Raw genomic sequence first — 19,899 nt, 5'->3', positions numbered from 1 at the left:
GTTAGGTTGTGAACCATATTTTAACGTAGAAAATATATCTAATAAATTTGTGAATAAATATACTTGTGCCAAAAAGGTCACGTCAGCAATTTCTGAGTCAGCAGCTGTCTTGTTTATTATCCAGAAACATGTCAAAGTGGCCTTTATAAACCCACAGAGCTGATCAGCATCTTCATCCACTAGGGGGCTTAGAGGAAAGATTGGGACAGGCTGCAAAGATCAACTTCTGGAGTTGACAGGATGCCTAAATTTTTTCTTATTTTCCAGAGTATCTTATTTGCTTAGTGAAAAGCAAACATTTTCCTGAAACAATGAAGACAGATGACTCCCTGTGATTTTGCATTATAAAATATTGCCTTCTCTGTCTCTTCCCTTGAGAGCTACAGGATGGAAGAAACAGAACGGAAAAAACAAAGCCTGCTGCTGCAGCCCAAAGTTGTGGTTTTGAACAGCTAGTTTGGTTCTGAACATCTACGTGAGTCAATACTCTGTAACAGTCACAGAAAAGAGGCAGTTGAACCTGAAGTAACAGCTCCTATCTCACAAAAATGGACTTCCCTGGATGGTGATTACACCCTCAGCTGCACATCTGCCAGCCTATATGTTGGCAATGTGCCATTCAGCAAGAACGTTACAGTTGTATCTGGATTGCAGTAGACAAAACTTCACAGCCAGCAGCTTTACTGCTCACAGGTTTTTTGTTACACTCACGTGGGTGTAAGTTACCTATTGAGTACAAAGTACAAACATTACCTGAAGTCATATTGGTGCCAGTCTGAAAGACAGGAGTTCATCACTCTGAGGTCCACCATTTGAGGGGTGAAAGACATCCTGAGAAAAGGAGTCAGATACAGGAGACCTCTGCACCTACACTCTGCTGTGTAGCCTGAGATGCACACTGAACTGTGAGGTGGAGTGGGAGAAAGCCGTGTATGTTTCTACAGGAAAGGAAAATGGCTGGGCTTTGTGACTGTGTAAGGTATGGCTAAGGGTTTCCCTCAGGTCCTCCTCAACCCTGAGAGCTAGGATGGGGGCTGTGCTCAGGACAGACATGCAGTTCAGTGATCATTTGGGACTGTAGGGCAGCCCCTGCTTTGTCTGACAGCTTAGGAGGCAGGCGAGAGAAATTACCTATTTCCAAGATGGAATTCCAGAGGGGCTCTGCTGAAGCCTAAGAGATAGGGTGAGGGCTGGCATAAAGATGCAGATGAAGCTCATTGCGAGTTTTGAGCTGAGACAGACTCTCTGGGATCTGCTGCAGTGTTGGGATAGGTCAATTGATGAGTCAGCTGGATGCAGCCTGTGAAATACAAAGAGCTATCCAAGTAAAATTTAAACTAATCTGAGAATCTGTTGTTAGGCAACTAAGACCCTTCACAGCAGGATTTCCACTAGAGAAAACATTTAGGCTCTCACAAACAACTCTGCTGAGACATCTCAAAGGGGCCTCCCTGTCTTTCCTGGGAAGCTGCCTCTTGAGTTACACTGCAGCCATGCCTGGGCCCAGCCCATCCATCTGTCTCCCCAGCCTGACCTTGGATTTGTCTCATCACTGTGGACTTGCCCAGTAATTGGACTCTTGGAACCTCACTGCTATTGCCAGAGCTGCCCTGCTCACCTTGCTTGGAGAAGGAGGGACTGGGCCAAGCTGGTGAGGCGCCTGCCTCCACTTGCCCTGTGACCAAGCTTGGCTCCCCTTTGGGACCAGCCAGCCCTCCCTGTGCCCTGCCACTCTCACTCTGATGCTGCCACACAGCAGAGCAGTGAATCCTCTTCCTCACTTCAAATACACATTTATATGAAGTCAGGTAATAACTTTCATCATTTATGCTAGCCCTAGAGGTGTGAGGGAGCAGCAGGAATAGGGCTGCTTTGCATAGGAGGATGAGCCAGGGACAGAGGTGACCATGGTGCAGGCAAGGGCAGTGACCTCAATGACCACAGTGCAGTTCTGAACTTTCTAAATGGGAAGAGGTATGAAGGAGTGGCTGGATCCACCTCTTGCTGGAATTCCAGACACAGCAAGGTTGAGTCAAGGGCAGTGTCCAGCCAAGAGACAGGACTACCTATAATAAGTGTCCAAGGTCCATCCAGGAGGCAGGACTGCAGATGAGGCTACCTATGGCAGAGGTTCCCAGTCTGAGCAGGAAGACATGACTGTATGCCAGGAAAACAGAAGGGCACCTCACTACAAGAAGGACATGGAGTTTCTGGAGCATGTCCAGAAAGGGCAATGAAGCTGGTGAAGGTTCAGAACCACAGACCTTAAAAAAAGCAGCTGAGGGAATTGGGTCTGAAGGAGGCTGAGGGGAGACCTTACTGCTCTCTAAAACTGCCTGAAAGGAGGTTGCAGTGAGGTGGGGGTTGGTCAGCTCCATTGCCAGACAGCACCCGGCTGCTTCGCAGCAGCTTGGAAGCACTCCATGTGCTAGAAGGAGAGGGAAAAGGCAGCTTGTGTCACACAGCTCTTTCTCTGCTGTGAGAATGCACAGGACACCAGAAGGAGTAGAGGGAGCCCAGGTGACCCAGCTGCCAACCATCAAGCTCCTGCTGAAGGAGCTGAGCAGCTGCAATGCCGGGAGTGCCCCTCCTGTCTCTGTCAGTGCAACTCACCAGGAGTCCATTCTGCTCTGGGGCTGCTTGGTGAGCACAGGACCTTCCTTGCAGGCTGGTGCAGAGCAGCAGCCACCTCCTGTCCCCTCTGGCAGCCAAGGTGGACGTGGCCATGCGGCTGGGGAGTTTGGAGAAGGCAGGGACCGGGTGGCCCTTCTCTCCTCCTCTTGCAGGTGGGCACTTGTGCTGCACTGGGGCTGGGAGGGAGGTGGCCACATCTCAGCTAAGGTGATTCCTCTGCTGTAGAACAGGTGTGGCCAGGGAGCTTTTCCCAGCCTATGAACTGTTGTGTCCCCTGCAGAACTTCAGATTTTTGGAAGGCACTCTTGTTTTTCTACAAGATCCACTCCTTCATTTCTCTGGTCTGGTAAAAGTGTACATTTTCATTATTAAGCCCAAGTTTCTTGTCATTATAGGAGAAGCAGCTGCTGAAAAAAAAAAATGGAGGACTGGAGAGCCAAGAGACCTTGCTAAAATTAAGTACATCTGGTCTCCAGTGTGGCATTTGTGTGCTCAGTCATAAGGAGACTAGGGATGAACTTCTGCCTTGGCCAAGGGAAGAAGCCTTTTGTTCCCTGGGGCAATGCCTGAATGACTACCCTGGGAGTAGGCATAAGGCAGGTTTGATGCTTCAAACTCTTTGGTTTTCTTGGTCAAATGAAGCCATTCCCTAGAGTACAAGGGGGAGCTAAGGGGGTTAATAAAGCGACATAGATGGGCCTGACAAGTCAAGATGACACAAACCACACTGGGACCCAGCAGTACTGCTGGCCTCTACCGCAGCCGATGGGGGGGCGGGCAGCCGGGGGGGGGGCGGGCAGCCGGGGGGGGGGGCGGGCAGCCGGGGGGGGCGGGCAGCGCCCCAGCAGCGCAGGCGCGGCAGGAGGAAGAGGCGGCGCGATACGGGCGGGGTTCGGCGGCCCGAGCGGCGTCTGGTTCGGGCGCCGGGCGGCGGGAGGCGGGAGGAGGGCGGCCGCCATGGGCAAGCGGGTGGCCCTGGTTCTCGCCGGCTGCGGCGTCTTCGATGGCAGCGAGATTCACGAGGCCTCGGCGGCGCTGGTGCACCTGAGCCGCGGCGGCGCGGAGGTAGGGGCGGCGGGGAAGGGGAGACGGGGCCCCCTCGTCCTCCTCCTCCTCCTCCTCCTGCCCGGGCTGTGTGTGGAGCCGGGCAGGACCAGCTCCCAGGGCGGTGGAAGCACGTCTCCCTCGTCTCGTCAGCAGTCGAGTGCTCCCCGCCTTGGCCGCTCCCCCGGCCCGCGCCGGGCCCGGCTGTCCTGCAGACGTGAAGCTTCCGTGTATCTCTCAGCGTGCCGGTGCCATTCGCCTCCGTGATCGGTTCACTGGTTCTTGGCTTCCACTGAAAGCGGTAGCGCTTCTGCTGTTCACTGTGTGTGCTCCGAGGCCTTTTGTGGCAGCGGGTCTTTTAGTATGTGAGGCTAGTTCACGGGAAGTTTTAATTAATCATTATTCTAACCTCTGCAAATATGCAGGTAACCAAGGGTATTAAGTTATTTAACATTATTTTAACTGCATTATTTTGACTGCTCATCCTGGTGCTCAAGGATAAAGACATTAGCAGTTAGCATCTTCCATTCAGCTCCTCTTCAGAGCTAGGTAAGCTCAGTAAACACCCCCCTCCATCCCTCATACTGACCTGTCTCTTTTCGACATCACTGCCGCTGCACACCACGAAACCATCATCTTTCTTTATCTTGCCTCCCCCCCTTTTCTCTACTCACTTCCTTCCCCAAGGACGTGGAGGGCCCCTGGCAGGCACAGTGGTCACATGCGGGCAGCTGGGTCCGGGAGCGAGGAGCAACTGCAGGTCTTGTCCTGCTCCTCTGCCCTTCCTTCGTCCTGCTCCTCTGTCCCCACAGTCCACTCCAGGCTCTGGGGAGCTGAAGATGAGGCCCAATTAAAATTCTAGATCTGCTTTTCGATTGTGGTTTTTTTTTTTTTTTTGCTCACAGGTTTAGCAGCTTGTTTTCGGACAGCTGTTTCTGGGTTTTTTCAGTAACTGGGTTTCCTCGGAGAAGCCTGGTCTGGGATGTGGTGGTGTGCTTTGGTCCTGTCTGTGCCTTCAGACGGTGGAAGGTGGTTGGTCTCTGTGTGTAGCTGCACTCAGGTGTCTAATGGTAACAGGAGCACCCCCATATTTAGCACAAAATTGTCCTTCCCACAGTTAGCTGAAGTAGTGAGTGCTGAGAAGTCTGCAAAGCAAGCAGTACACCTTTCACAGAACTTTATATTTTTGCTGCAGCTTTCTCTTTTTGTGTCTAACCAAAATACGTTCTTCCATATTTGTTGTTTTTTTTCCTGCTACCAGTCTTTCAGGAAAGTAACTAACTCTAATGTCTGCACTGGAAATGCTTATACAGTTTGCATCTTTGTCTTTTGAACTTTTTTGTAAAACCTTTAGCACTGAGGCCCTAACAGTTAGGACCAGCCTTTCTGCAGACTCAGCTGTGTGTCCAGTCAGGCTGTTGGTATAACTTGTCCTTGGGATTATCTGCAGAGGGAAGGCAGACCCTGGCAAAAGCAGTAAGCTTAGTATTGGTGTAAGAATGCACTGTCAAAAAGATGCAGGAATAGGGTGGGGAGGATGGCCAGTTTTACCCATCCTAATAGGTCACCTGTCACTGTAGATAATATAATACAGTAACTCTGCCCTGTGGCATCCACTTCTCTTGTGTAAAAGACTTAAGGAATTAAAACTATTTTCATTAACTGATCTTTATTGTGACCAATATGTATGAGTTCTGTTTACTTTCTCAGACTTGGTTCATCTCTGTATTATAGGTGAAGATATTTGCCCCCAATATTGAGCAAAGAGATGTAGTCAATCACCTGAAAGGAAGTCCAGCAGAAGAGAAGAGAAATGTGTTAGTTGAAAGTGCCAGATTGGCAAGAGGAAACATTCAAGATTTGGCTGAACTGAAAGCTAGTGAATTCGATGCAGTCATTTTCCCTGGTAAGTGCTTTTAAAATAAAATAATTTGTGGTTTTTCAGTTGTGAATAACTGCTCTTCCTCTGCTACTTTTTGATTTTTAAATCTGTTTAGAGGATAAATTGCCCTTTTGAGTTTGAGAGGTGTGTGTGGTTTTTATTTTTTTACGTACTTCCTTTGAGGATCAGAAAGTATTTTAGCAAGCTCTTGTGGGCTGACAAGTCATCTCAGTTTATTTATTAATTTATAGTTCACTAATTTAAAATTACATAATGTTCTTTCGGACTTAGGTGGCACATTGCACCACTCCTTTTTAAGGGTTGTGAAAACTTCAGTACCTACTTGTGGACAAGAACACTGACCAGAGGAGAAAAGTAAGGCCAGAATTTGACAGTACATGGCAATGCCTTATTTTTAGGTCCCTGAAATTGTTGCCAGAATAGCAGGTTGCCAAGTAGATTATATTCTTTGACAGATGGCAGTATATTTTGTTTTAATTATGTATCTGATCTGCTGCTGATGAAGTTATACTGAATATGTTTGTGGATAATTTTTTATTTATAAACGGCAAAATTGCCTTTCAGACAGAGGTAAGTGTAATCACTTTAGGAATGAAGAACCAAAGTGTTGCGAGGAAATGATGACTTGCTGAAGATCACGTTCCAGAATATTCATAGTACTGTTAAATACTGCCTCCACAGCTGTGCCGAAGCGTTGACTGTTGTTACACTGTCCTCTGTTGTAAGGCCAGCAGAGGGGGTGTGTGTAACGCAGAGAAACAGCCTTCCAGCCCTAAAACGGGTGGGTGATGGCAGGGCTGACGAGGGAGTTCAGTCTAGTAAATATTTTCCACCTTCATTTCACGCTGTTGTAAACCAGGTCCTGGGGGCGGTTGCTGTATTAACTATTAGAGGGAAATAAACCCTATTAAGTTTGAAAATTAAAATCTTACCTCAGAGAGTCCAGAAAAACACTTGAAAGTGAGCAGAGAGCAAAAGGAAAAATGTTAAAAAGGCAAAGCTCCTCAGTGTTGTCCATTGAACTATTTGTGGAAATTACTGTTTGTTTATTGTAGAAAAGTTGATGTTGTGCACATTCCATAAGGAATGAAATACAATAGATGGTTACAGTTACTTATTGTCAATCTAGCCAGTGAAGATGCTGTAAAATATAATCTGCTTGCATAATTAAATGAAGATTAAGTAAAGGATTGTTACAGCTTTTCTAGAAAGCAAATCTGCCTGTATTTTTAATAGGAAATTATTATATTATTCACAAGTGGTATGTCTCGGTATCACATGTTACCATTGCCTTTTTATATAATATCCTTTTTTGTTTTACAGTGTTAACCTTTATTTTTTTAAGTTAAAGAATAATTCCTGGGAGGGGGAAACTCCTGTAACTGCTGAAGTAAAACTTGAGAGTGAAGTACAGTAGAGTCAAATCACTATTTGTGTTACTCTTGTGAATTACACTCTTCTACTTTTAACTAGCATTGGTCTTTCTTTCTAATCCCTCTCTTGCTTATTGAGGTGGTGCAGCTTCTCCAGTGACTATGAAATTAATGTGAGGTTTCCTATTTGTCTGTTTGTTGTTCACTGAAACGAGATTAAGTTTTCTGGCCTATGTAACATACATGGTATAAAAAATACGCAGTTAAAATTTTAACATTGTCCACCCATCATGTTTCACATGCTGAAAGCTTTCAGTGTAGTAACTTAGCAGTCTGACATATATTGAAAAAAAGGAGAACTTTCTGGTATTGATTTTAATGGCTTTTAGCATTGTCTTACATTTGAGCTTATTGGGTTTTTTTGTTTGTTTGTTGTGTTTTGGTTTTATTTTTTAGGTGGTTTTGGTGTAGCAAAGAACCTGTGCTCCTGGGCTGTAGATGGCAAGAATTGTACTGTCAACGAGCACGTGAACGCCACACTCCAAGCTTTCCACAGTGCAAAAAAGCCCATTGGTTTGTGCTGTATATCACCAGTCCTGGCAGCTAAAGTCTTTCCTGGCTGTGAGGTCACTGTTGGTCAAGATAAAAATGTAGATGGAAGGTAAGAAGGAAGATAATTTACATGAGAATTAATTAGGAAGTGGCTAGTCTTCTGTGCAAAAGATAACTTACTAATGACATTTTTTACTTATTTCAAATTTTCACTTGCATAGTAATAGTAGGCACAGAACTCTCAGGGCAGACAGACTGAATCTGTGAGGTCAGGCAACCTGTGCATGACAACGTTGGAAAAATTTATCCCTAATTCACAAATGTCTAGGTCTGGGATATGTTCTATGATCTCGATATCCACAGAACCATTACAGTTGATAGAATGAAAACTCTAGGTAGCAGTATCTCTTGCCTAAGCCTTCACTCTGTGAGCCAGGAAGGTAACACAGGCTTCTGCAGTGGCTTTATTGTGCAGTGGGAGTGCTAATGAGTCACTGGATGTAGTGTCCATCAGTCCTAAAAGTGACAGAACAAAGAGACTTTTACAGAACCCCACCTCTTCAAATATGCAGGTAACCACAGATATTAAGTTATTTTTTTCATGTTACTTTAATGGGAATCAAGTGATAGGTTTTAACTCTATAAAGATTTTAGCTCTCTAAGTGAGATACAGAATTTGCTTACTCAGTGCCTTTTATTCATGTTGCAAATGTGCAGATGAAGACTTGGGATCCGTCCAGGTTGCATTTAAAAATTTGGTACTCGGTGGTAATTTGAGTGGCTATTTAAATTGCCTGTGTGGTTTTGTCTGTTTGAGGATTTTTAATAAAGTTTTTCTTGTGGTAGTGGTTTGGGACCTGTGTAGGGAAGGCAGATGAGAACAGAGCCTGGCAGAAGTCAGTGCTGCTGACTGTCAACTCCTGATAAAACTGAATGGAATTTCATAGCAGCAGAAGTAGTGGGGGATCCCCTCTGCCCCCCTGCTCCTGTCTTGTCTTCAGGGGAAAAAAAAAAAGTCTCTGCAGAATCCTAGTGAAAGACCTTATATGAAGGTGTTGGAAAAGGTCTAACATGTCTGCAAGTTCAGCTGGCATCTCTCAAACTGTTGAGTATCAGTTATGGCTGTGCTTGGTATCATCTTATAAAGTTAGTGGAAGATTGTTGAAAACAGAATTGTTTCATCTGATATACTGTGGCTCTTATTTCAGGTGATGTTTTAAAATAAATCAGATCACTTGTGTGATCCATAGGGAATAAGAGAAGCTGACAGTGGCAGTCTGTTTGACTCCCTTGTCACCATCAGCTAGTCACTTAAATATTGTTGTAGTTCTCTCATTCAAGTTGTGTTGGCAGAATTTTATGGCTCTATCACCTCTTTATGTTAATTACTGTAATCTTATTTACAGATTTCCGGATGCTGAAACAGCAGCTGCTATAGCAGAGCTTGGATGCAAGCACATTTGCAAAAATGTAAATGAATCCCATGTGGATAAATCCAATAAAATAGTTACTACCTGTGCTTTCATGTGCAAAGCTCCTCTGCATGAAATCTTTGATGGAATTGGATCTATGGTACAAGAAGTCCTGAAACTTGCTTGACTGGAAGCATACAGACTTCTGCGAGGGAAATCGGTTAAGCTAAGCATAAGCTTTTAGCTTTCTTTGATTGTATTAATAAAATCATGCAACTATTAAACTTCACAGTTCTTGGCTGGTTTGGGTTGTTTATTTTATTTAATGTGTAATACATGAAATGGCTGTTGCCAAATTTATCCTATTTCTCTTTTCATATAGAAAGCATGTGTTGAAGGTTGGTGTGGTGATAGTGGTAGGGTTCCTCTTTTTTTTTTTTGTCTTATAAACCTGAACATATTCAGTCTTGATAAGATAATGTAGGAATGCTCCTCATCCAGTGGGGTTTTACCACATCACTACTGTTTATCATTACTTCATATTTGGTGTTACCCAGCTGTAATTACAGATTAAATAGCTGTAAATGAGTAACCTTCAGTATAGGTGAGTAATTAAATTCTTACTTTCCAATCTGAAGGGAAAAAAAAAAGAATGTGATTATTTGGGCTTTTTTTCCTTCCTTTGCAAGTCTCTAAGCAAGTATAACTAATGGACTTCAGAATTTTTTGCAGAACCCCCTAGATAAACCAGCTTTACAAAATAAGAGTCGGAGGTTTAAGTACAAATTAATACATTGTATGTGGAAAATATACAATTTTTGCTCTAATAAATGAAATAATATTAAGTTTAGTTAGTAAAATGAATGAGCTTTATTTTGTGATGTTTTACAATCATATTTTAGTGCCCTAAGGAAGGTACATTTTGTGTATAATAGAAGGCATGCTTTCATCTTACAGATGTAAGCAGAGGTCGTCAGTCTCTCTTAGAAGCACGATCTGGCAAGGCTTTGTGCTCCTGAAGGAGCTAAAAATTCCCGGAATTCACTGTCAAGGTAAGTTGATTGTCACTGTGGACACCTAATTGTCTTGGTACAAGAAGTGTTGCTCACCAGCCGTAATGAGCGTAGCCCACGCTTTGCAGTGCCTGAAGTGTCGTCACTAATCAGTGCTAATCATCTCTTGTTGAGTGAGCGCCTTGTAACTGGAGTACAGCAGGAACAAAGAGAGCAGCAAGAAGATGGAACTGGGAAGTAACACTTTGAGGATGAGGAGTGTTGAATTGTCCCTCTTGCTCAGCAGCTGGTGTCGTCAGGAGGGGCACTAACATTGACCTTGTCAATGCAAGACCAATTGTTACAGCGAAGCCGGGTGTCCCACAGAGTATGAAGTGCTACTGCTCTGCATGGTTGTATGCCCTGTTTATTTAGCACAAATGTCAAAGCTTGGACGTAACAGGTGGCCTCTTCAAGGAGGCTTTAAAGCTAAATTTACAGAAATAAATACATAAAGCTTTTATTCTCTGTCTGTCTTACAGTAATGTTTCTCACAGAGGTGGCTTTTTTATACTCCTCCAGAATTTGGATTTCCTTTATGAAGTTTAACAGAAGCAGAGCATACAGCCTGTTGGGGTTTTTTTTTGGCAGAAGAGCAGGGGATTTTTTTGTGTTGCACACCAGCAGTGCTCTGCCTCTAGAGGTATAAAGATAATTGAAGTCAACTGTGCCAGCAGAGCATCTTCTGTTCAGCCTGACTGAGCTGTGCACAGAATCACTAAGTTATTTACTTAGTCAAAAAACACATTATTGGACTGAGCATGGCTCTTGTGTTACAGGAGTCCAATTGAAAAGTGCTTCGGTCACTATGTAAGAGATTGTCCTGAATTTTGTGTTTGCTTGATGAATAGTGTCTAGCTGTTGTTTGGAACATTTAAAGGAAGTGCAGCCCCTCTGAAAATGCCCTAGCTGACTGTCCTGATAAAAGTGTACTTAATACAGAACAGTCCTCAACTTTTTCCAGATTGTACACGGTTTCTAGAATGCCTTCTGTGGCTTCTGCAGGCAGGATGCTGGAGGCGTTGGATTGAAACTTCTTTTCCAAGTCTTCCTTTTCCAGAGGTTTCCTCCAGTGTCCGTAGAATGTATCGCACCGGTCGCTGATGGTGTTGCCATCCTGAAGTGTGACACTCACTTCGCAGTAAAGACTCTCAAAGCTAGGTGTGTTATCAGGAGGGTTCTCCAGCTGTGTTTTGCAGAGGAGCTCCTGTAAGGCTGGCCGGTGAACATTCTCACTGGTGAAGGACTGGACTGACATGCTGCCATCCAGCAAAGCAGAGCATGCAACAAACTGGAAGGAGTGGCGAGCTTCATGCTCTGAGGTAGGGCTGGGTCTGTTGACGTATTTGACCTCTGGGACTTTGAGAGTGACTTTCTTAATTTTATCAAGGGGGAGCAAGTTGTCGCTGCTCTCCACAAGCTTCCTCCTAACAGAAGATGCTGCATCAGCCACCCAGTGCGTTGCAAGATGAGCAGGAAAGCGTTTGATGGCCACATCTTGTTGGTCCAACAGCCAGGGATATGACTGCAAGGTTGGCAGAGTCTGTGGGTTGTAATCTGTATAAAAGGCACCTATCCCTGACTCCATGTCCAAGATCTGTTTGCTTCCTTGAAGGCCCTGTGATGCTAAGCAAGCTGCTTCCAGTCCATGCTTGGCAGCATTGCCAATGTGGAGTGGCTTCGTTTGGGTTGCTGCGTTCGCCAGTGGGGCACCCGCATAGGAAGCAGCAATAGCCAAAGCATTTTTACATTTCAGCTGGTCAAGAGCTAGGAGTTTAGCACAAGCTGCTGCACTCCCCATCGTACCAACCACAGTTGGTGGGTGAAACCTGAGAAAAACAAAATCTCTCCATTATCATACTTTAAAAAGTCACCTGAATTCACGATATAAACAAGCTCCAATTTAATTTTGCTGACGTGGAAGGTGAATTGGACCATAAAGAAACATGCATTCAGTGTTCAAGTCTGGTCCTAAAGGAACAATTGTCACTTTTTCCCAGCAACAGTTAAACTGGAATAGTACAACTTCCAATAGGTCCTCTCCAGAAAGCAACTGAAATGTTAGAACTGCTCATAGTTCAAGGCATACTGAACAGAGTAGTGGCAAAAGCATCATAGTTTATAGTAATCTATAAAATATCTGTAAATAATTTCTACTCATCTAGAAATAATAAATATGCGGGGAGACAAGTTTTCCAATTCTGCACCAATTTTGCAGAATTGGGAAGGAACACATAGAAAATAGCAAAATGACATCTGGTCTTTCCCACTACTTCAAGGCTATCCCCTTATCATACCTGGCCTTCTTGGGCTCTACTCTGGGCCCAGCACCCGTGACTCCATTATGCTGAGAGCAAGCCACCAGGCATGATCATATGTGTCCATGAGAGCCTGAGACCTGTGCTATTTTGCTGCTGTTTTTAATTAATAGGGAGATCATTGTCTCCTTGTAAACTCGGCGAGCTCTCAAACAGAAATCTATTGGCTAAGCCTCAAGGAGTCACGTAAGTGTATTCATGTTTAAGATGAACCTTTCCTAAATTTCCAGGAAAAAAAAAAGCATATAAAGTATTATCAACTGTGCAATTTGTCTTTTAACTGCCATTTCATGAAATATATTGACATCAAAAAAACTCCTTCCTCTCAATTTTCTACTTGAAGCACTTGTATGTACCTTTTTGGAATGTTTCTGGCTTCACTGGAGAAGCGCAGCAGCCTGCCTTGCACTTCGATTCCCACATTGAAAGCTAAGAGAAGATCAAGACCTGAGATTTTTTTCTTCTGAGGAAAGGCCTCCGAGAGAGCAATCACGGCAGGGAGCACAGCCCCGGATGGGTGTGTGGCTGGATGCCATGTGTCATCAAAATCCATGGAGTGCACCTAGTGGAAAGAGAAGCCTTGACTTGTCATTCAGGAATAAACTCTGACTTCACAAGATTGGCTCAGTCAGATGAAATTGCTGTAACTGGTATAAAAAAAGACCAAAAGAACGAAATTTTCCTTAGAAATAAAAACTTCCAAAGCCTTTCTTTTGAAGACCTTTACTCCCAACATGGCATGTTGGGAGTACGTGGCACTCCCACGAGAAGTGGCAATGCAATATAAATCCTGCCTCAAAGCAGTATAATTCTACTTCAGGTTGCACCAGTCTAGAACCACTATGACGATGAATATTCTTTCCTAAAACAGGCTTTTGCTGCATCAGACTGGTATAATTAAAGCAGCAGTTCTAGATCCACCATGTGAATGCTGACTTTTCACTTCCTCCCAACCAAGTATATAAACATAATGAAACAACTTCCCCCTGTGCTGCAACTGATGCTGCCATGAGGGCTGACACCATTAAAGCTATAGCAGTCAAATCCATATTACTAACTGGAAGCTGTGTCAGAGCAACTTCTTTGGTGCAACCATCCACAGGTATCGGGCACAAGCTTGAAAATGTAGATCAGACCTTAGCCTGAATTTTCAGCATGTCAAAACAAGACTAGTCACACAAGGAACCAGACTCCCTGGACTTGCTGGGAGTAGGAGAAAACTACAGTCTTAAAACTGGGATGAGCTGCTTAGCCCTTCAGAGAGGTGCCTCCTCTTTCCCATGCCCAGAGCCCTGCTGTTCAGGAAGATTTTGGCATACCAGCTGCTGTTCTGCTAGCAGACTGCTCCCAGCAATGCACTCAGTGCTTGCAATGTACTGCTTGTTGGAAAACCCCTCAATGTTTTGACAACCCCCAAGGACTTGAGATCATCAAGTACAGCATTTTAATAACATAATAATGCCTCGAAAGCTGAGCTTTCATGGCATGAAATAGCCAGTATCCTACAGGCTGAGAGAGTTGGGATTGTTCAGCCTGGAGAAGAGAGGCTCCAGGGAGACCTTATGGTGGCCTTCCAGTATCTGAAGGGGCTACAGGAAAGCTGGGGAGAGATTGATTATAAGGCCTATAGTGACCTGACAAGGGGTAATGGATTAAAGCTGAAAGAGGGGAGATTCATGTTAGTCATGAGGAGGAAATTCTTTAGTGTGAGAATGCTGAGACACTGGAACAGGTTGCCCAGGGAACTTGCGGAAGCCCCATCCCTGAAAGTGTTCAAGGCCAGGTTGGATGGGCCCTGAGCAACCAGATCTAGTGGAGGTGTCCCTGCCCATGCAGGGCGGGTGGAAGTAGATGATCTTTAAGGTCCCTTCCAACCTAAACTGTTCTATGATTCTGTGATTCTATTAATTCCTGTCTTACTTCAGAGCAAGCTGGGAAGCTGTTCAGGCTCCCCAGCACTCAGGTCTTGTCTCAGAATACAGAGCATACACATTTCTGAGGACTGTGTTCTGGAACAGGCAGAAGAACACCCAGTCCCTGCCTTGAAGAGCTTTGATGCCAGCTGGGAAGATGCCCTTCAGTGTGGGATAAGGAAACTTATGCCCGATGCCCAGAAAGCTGTAGTTCTGGCATCTTCAATATGTGTTTTTAATCAACCTGCGACCGAGATGTAAACTGAACTGAACATAGCAGCCAGATCTGAATATCACAGAGTCTGCTAGGAGCTGAGAGGTACCACATCTCATTTCCAAGGTAATTTTTTCCACATTGGAAATGAGGTGTGAAAATTGGACCTCTGATGTTGTCGTCACACTAGTTTAGATAGGCTGAATATTACCATTTCCTTGGTTGGTCACCTTCTCTAGTTTTGCAGAATTGCCAACTTTGTCTACCTCATCTCTTGTGCATCTTTTGATTTCAAATGGTTTCAGCCTCAATTTGAATTTAGACAAATGTCTGGGGAGCTACTTACTGCTGTAATGATAAAGTATGTGCCCAAAATATATAATTGGCTTTTGCAAGCTGCGTAACTGAAGATTAAATTGCTTTGCGATATCATATGTGGGCATGTGTATGTGCATCTGTGTTTTTCTGTAACTATACTTGGCCAGTTGGCATGAAATTTGGATCCTGATTAAATAAGTGAGAGGTAGAGTATCTCTTGGTAATGTGGCCATAGCAAGGTTGTAACAAGCTGTAGAGTGCTGACCTTTGAAAACAACCTCAAGTCCCACACGAAAGATAAGGGATACTGTTGAGTTGGATCAGATATTGTACCTTCAGATGGGTCTCAGTAGGAGAAAGTTGAAGCACATTAGGAGAACAATCTAAGACAGTTTTGTAGCAGGTTTCAGGCAGAAGAATAAACTATTATTTTAGGAGCATTCTGGTCTCTCTAAAGCAAGAATTGCATCAATTAGTGTGATTTAAAAACAAATAAAAGAGCATCTCTTACAGCCACTCCGTTCACGAAAGCTGCATACAGAGGAGGCAGTCGGAAATCCAAGTGGCCCCAGATGGTACTGGATATATCTGAGCTATAGATCTGAAATAAATTGACATCAATGAGTTGAAAGTCCTGAGCCCAAGGATAAATGTGCATGGTATCTCTGATGTATTTGAGATCAGACCATACCCTCTTGGGACCCAACTGTTCCCTTTCATGAGGAAAACATTGTTTTATCAGAAAGTATGAGAAGAAACTGGGTTTCCTGTTGGCTTATGTCAAGAGCTCTTTCCACCCAAACAGACCACAGGGGACAGACCAACACCATCTGCCTGGCCATTCAATACCTTCACGCAACCTCTGGCCGTTGACATCCCTTCTCAGTGGCAGTTCTCTCAGGACTGTCAGTCAGCTCATTGGGGAAGATCTTCAGTTAAAGGTTCTGATTTTCTACATTTTAATAAGACTCTGGGTAAATTATACATGGCCTGTTGATGCTGTTATCTCCACACTGTAAAGGCCTCTGCCCTTTTCCTTTTGCTGTGCAAATCTTTTAGCCAATGAAGAGATCTTCACAGGATAAAATAGAAGGGCATAAACTACCAGGGTTTGGGAAAGGAGCATCTCTGTGTCAAGAGACTTATTGGTACACAGAGCTCTGGAGCCTGAGTCCAGCTAGCCAGGTCTGACCCATAAAACAGGGGGTTAAACTCCTCCTTAAGGTCAAGTACTCCTCTAGTTTAAGAACAAGACTGGAGGAGAAACATGACCAATGTACCTCAGACAACAACTATGTTTTATGGACTGAAAGTAACCCGCTACTAACTCTCCATCCCTTTAACACTCCCTTGTTTTGGAAGGTCTAGTGGGAAATACTGTTTGCCTTACAAACATTTTTAATAAAAGCTCAAAGGTGAAAGAAAAAGGGATTCTTTATTGACTATGTTTGTGGTGGTGGGTCTTAGTATACAGTCTGTTACACACAATTCTGATCATCCATAGTTAAAAGTAACTTGAGCAATGAAGTTTCCCTGTCTCCAGTGGGAAGAACACCTTGTCTCTCTTTCCACCCTCAAAAGAATTTTACCCTGACAAATTTTCCCCTTATAGCCCACATTTTCTTTTGATTTCTTTAGAGCTAAACCTTCGGGTTTAGGAATGCCAGACATCTTACCTTGCTGTACTGTGTCACTTTGTGGCAGACCTCAGTGCTGGTACCCAGAAGCCCCACTCCAAGAGTATCTAGAATCATTCGCTTGCTCCTCTGAATGACTTTGTCTGTCAAGTGGTTTGCATTCAAACCATGAATCACACTGGCAAAATTTCCTGTAATTGTCTGAGAGGGGAAAAAAAAGAAGTAGTACGTATTTCTTATTTAAATAAAATACTTCCCCCCCTTTCTTCCTTTTTTTAGCTTTCAGTTTTGGGCTATTGCATAGCATGCTGACCATTTGTTGCTTACATGAATTGCATCAGTGAAACTAAAGTTTGAATATTTTCCATTTTTATTTCCAGAAATGCCACAGTGTTATTTATATTTTATTTACACTTTCATCAGTGTCCTTGTCTTTTCTATATTTCTGCTGCTTCCTCCCTGACTTAAGTCCTTGAGGGTAAGCACTGCAAGTGATGCAACTTTGCAAGATATCTATATATACATATCTATAAACACACACACACACATACATAAAACAAATAGAAGTAAAAAACTTCTCGTTTCCCATAGCACCTTCTTGTTGCTATTGAAATTAGTGAGAAGTGGCATTTCAATCCAGTGCAGCCACTATCACATAAGGAGGCAAGATTTCATCTCTTTGAGTAGCAGAATTATTATCCCAAGTCTTGCCGAGCTTGGAGCTTAGTGAGACAGGACTTGGCAGCCCTACCTTGCACCCATTGCTCCTGGCTCCCAGCTCCTATTGAATTCATGCTTAGCTGGACTGCCAGCTTTTCTCTGAGATAAGATTTCACCTCTTTGAAAAGCAGTAGCTCCTTGTTCCTTGCTCCTGCTGATTTTGAAATTATATTTCTAATTTATTTTTTTCCTTTCCTATTGAGCACTGAGTCATTATGCAAACTCAGCCTGCTTCTTCCTGGCTGGTGGTGTTAACTCACGTTAATATTTCTATTAGAAACTAATCTAGAACTTCCCTTCTTCAGCCATTAGAAACTTCTCCCCGTAGAGGCATATATTATTTACAACCAATCTATACACACACTTGCTTTTTTACAATATATAAATATGACTCTCCTCTCTCTTTGGAAATTGTCTCCTTCCATTACCCCTTGTCCGTCCCCTTCCTCTACTCCCCTACATGTATCCACGCAGAGTGATATTTCTTCTTGGCCTTCATTTTGCTGAGCTAACCAAACTGTGTTGCTGTCTCCCTTATAATGCAGACTTGCTCCTACTATACTAGTAGGTTTTCATTAGGTTTTTCCAATTGGATTTCTCTTTTCTGGCAATGGTGACCAGAATGTGTTTTAGACAAGTTCTCACTCAGCTTTGTACTAAAACGTTGAGACTATCTTGATGTACACGAGTCATTTAAAGCAGGTGAACCACATATTCCGTGGTGAGATGCTACTGAAATGCATAAAGTGAGAATACAAAAGCTTAAACAGAAAAGTGCATCTTACAGTGCCAAGAAACAAGACAGTACCTTTGCCCACATCTTGGAGGGAGGGCGCGTGGTCCCAGCGAGATGCAGCAAATGAGTGGGGGCCAGTGAGCAGGGAAAATCTCTCTCACGCTGTTTATATGCTAATGTCTGGGGTGGGGGTAGAAACATTAGGGTGTTTTTTTTTATTGCTCATCTTGTCCTGCTCATTTCCTTGTCTGCCTGGAACTGTTCCTTTTTCTTCACTTTCAACTTTCCTCTGGCTAACTGCACTATAAACTGCTGGGACGTGTGTGACAGGAGTCTGTCAGTCACAGTCACATGTCATGTAAATTGGTTGATGTGATATTTTATTACCAGACAAAAGCTGACATATTTATTCAAGGGTCTTACATTTGGTCGCTTCTGTCTTTGCTCCCTTATTTCCACACTGAGGGAAACCTCAGAGGTAGCCTGGATGTGCTGAATGTGCCTTTGGTGTTGATAAAATCCAGCCCAGCTAGTGGGATTGCTCAGGTTGACAAGGCTGGCAATGGCTAGAAACGTTAATAGGTCTTAGACGTTAATGCTCTTAGACTGAAAAAGGCAAAGATTTTGTTAATTTTCATTTTCATTCTTTCAGCTCATTCTTCCCTCTGGAAAACTGGAAAAAAAAATATCTAAATCACAGAACCACAGAATCAAAGTGGCTGAGGTGGGAAGGGGCCTCCAAAGATGATCTGGTGGCTGTAGTAGGGCCACCCAGAGCAGGTTGCCCAGCACTGTGTCCAGTTGGATTTTTAATATCTCTTAGCCTGGTGGCTCAACAACCTCTCTGGGCAACTTGTGACAGTGCTTGACCACCAGAAAGTTACGTATTAAATAAAAGATATTCAGACCCTAAAGTCAGTGCTCTGTCAGTCACCTTTTTCCTTTACCTCTGGGATATCATAATTCAATTTTTTTTCTCATTTCTTCCTCTTCCTGAAGTGAGACTGAAGTGAAATTTGAACATGCCCTTGATCCCTCTGTGCTTCTGGATGGCACAAAGGAGACAAAACATACTCACAACCAGTAAAGGGCAATTTTCTTAACATAAGAATCAATGTGGGACTCTTCAATTCGTCTGACAGCTCTTATGGATGGAAAAGTGAATACAGCTGAACAGCTGAGAAGTATGAGAGAAGAAAGCAGTAATACAGCTCCTGATTTGTCTAATTTATTGCTCTAATGAGTGCTCTAATACAGGTGGCATTTTACTGGAAACCCCACAATCAGAACGGGGTAAAAGCAGCCCATAACCTTTTTTATCTCTAGAAGACATAGTGTAGTGTCAGCCTGTAGGACTGCATCCTCAGTCTGCATCCTGCCCCAAAACAAGGTCTATACAACAGCTCACAGCTTACAGTGTCTTATTTCTCCCCCAAACACTTTGAAGCAGGAGCAGAGCTCCAGCTGCCTTTCATCCCATGTTGAGACTCCAAAATTAATCCAGATGGGAGTCAGACCTGGTGATGTGCCTCACTATGTGATGTGCAGTCACATGCTGTGAGCTGATCTCAGATAGGCGCTCACTTCCTTCAGTAACCTTGGTTGCAGAATGGATTGTCCCAGGCATTGCAATAGTAACATCAGAACTATTTAAGGACTGAGCTGGGATATTATGAAAAAGTGACTTTAAAAAAAGAAAAAAAAAAAGTGAAACTGTAAATGCACACAATTCAATTGCTTGGAAGACCAACTTTCAAAATGTGGCCTGCAGACTTCAGAGTCAGGTGTGCAGTGAGGACTGGGAGGGAAAGGAAAGGCTTATGCTTATCACTGCAGGAGGAAGAAGCATCTCTAGAAAGTCCTGCACCTCCACAGGAGAATTCATAGGGGTCTAAACAGAAGAAGGCTGAAAATCAGTGTCTGAGGGTTTGGCACATGCTGTCCACTCTGACAAAGGGAAGCTGATGCTTTCCTCTTCTTCGACACAATATGCAGATTCAGCAATTTGGGCAGACAATTCATTAACTAGCAAGCATGATGGAAAGACAAAATGTGTTCATCCAGATGCCATTT

At 43.7% G+C, this 19,899-nt stretch overlaps 2 protein-coding genes across 2 annotated transcripts; one reads left to right on the top strand and one right to left on the bottom strand.

Moving 5' to 3' along the window:
* Positions 1-3,531: 3,531 nt before the first annotated feature.
* On the top strand, positions 3,532-9,207 carry LOC127380026 (glutamine amidotransferase-like class 1 domain-containing protein 3, mitochondrial). Its single transcript, XM_051608422.1, has 4 exons — positions 3,532-3,699; positions 5,413-5,584; positions 7,411-7,615; positions 8,913-9,207. The coding sequence occupies exons 1-4, from the start codon at positions 3,592-3,594 to the stop codon at positions 9,103-9,105; spliced, it is 678 nt and encodes a 225-aa protein (XP_051464382.1). The 5' UTR covers positions 3,532-3,591; the 3' UTR covers positions 9,106-9,207.
* A 1,509-nt stretch (positions 9,208-10,716) lies between these two features.
* Positions 10,717-17,958, bottom strand: ACOD1 (aconitate decarboxylase 1). The gene is made up of 5 exons (XM_051608404.1): positions 17,899-17,958; positions 16,410-16,571; positions 15,245-15,334; positions 12,645-12,850; positions 10,717-11,799 (listed from the first exon to the last, which is right to left on the bottom strand). The coding sequence occupies exons 1-5, from the start codon at positions 17,908-17,910 to the stop codon at positions 10,845-10,847; spliced, it is 1,425 nt and encodes a 474-aa protein (XP_051464364.1). The 5' UTR covers positions 17,911-17,958; the 3' UTR covers positions 10,717-10,844.
* Positions 17,959-19,899: the final 1,941 nt, after the last annotated feature.

Source organism: Apus apus, chromosome 1 (genome assembly GCF_020740795.1).
Source record: "Apus apus isolate bApuApu2 chromosome 1, bApuApu2.pri.cur, whole genome shotgun sequence".
NCBI classification, from domain to species: domain Eukaryota; kingdom Metazoa; phylum Chordata; class Aves; order Apodiformes; family Apodidae; genus Apus; species Apus apus.
This window is presented reverse-complemented; position numbering and strand designations above follow the sequence as displayed.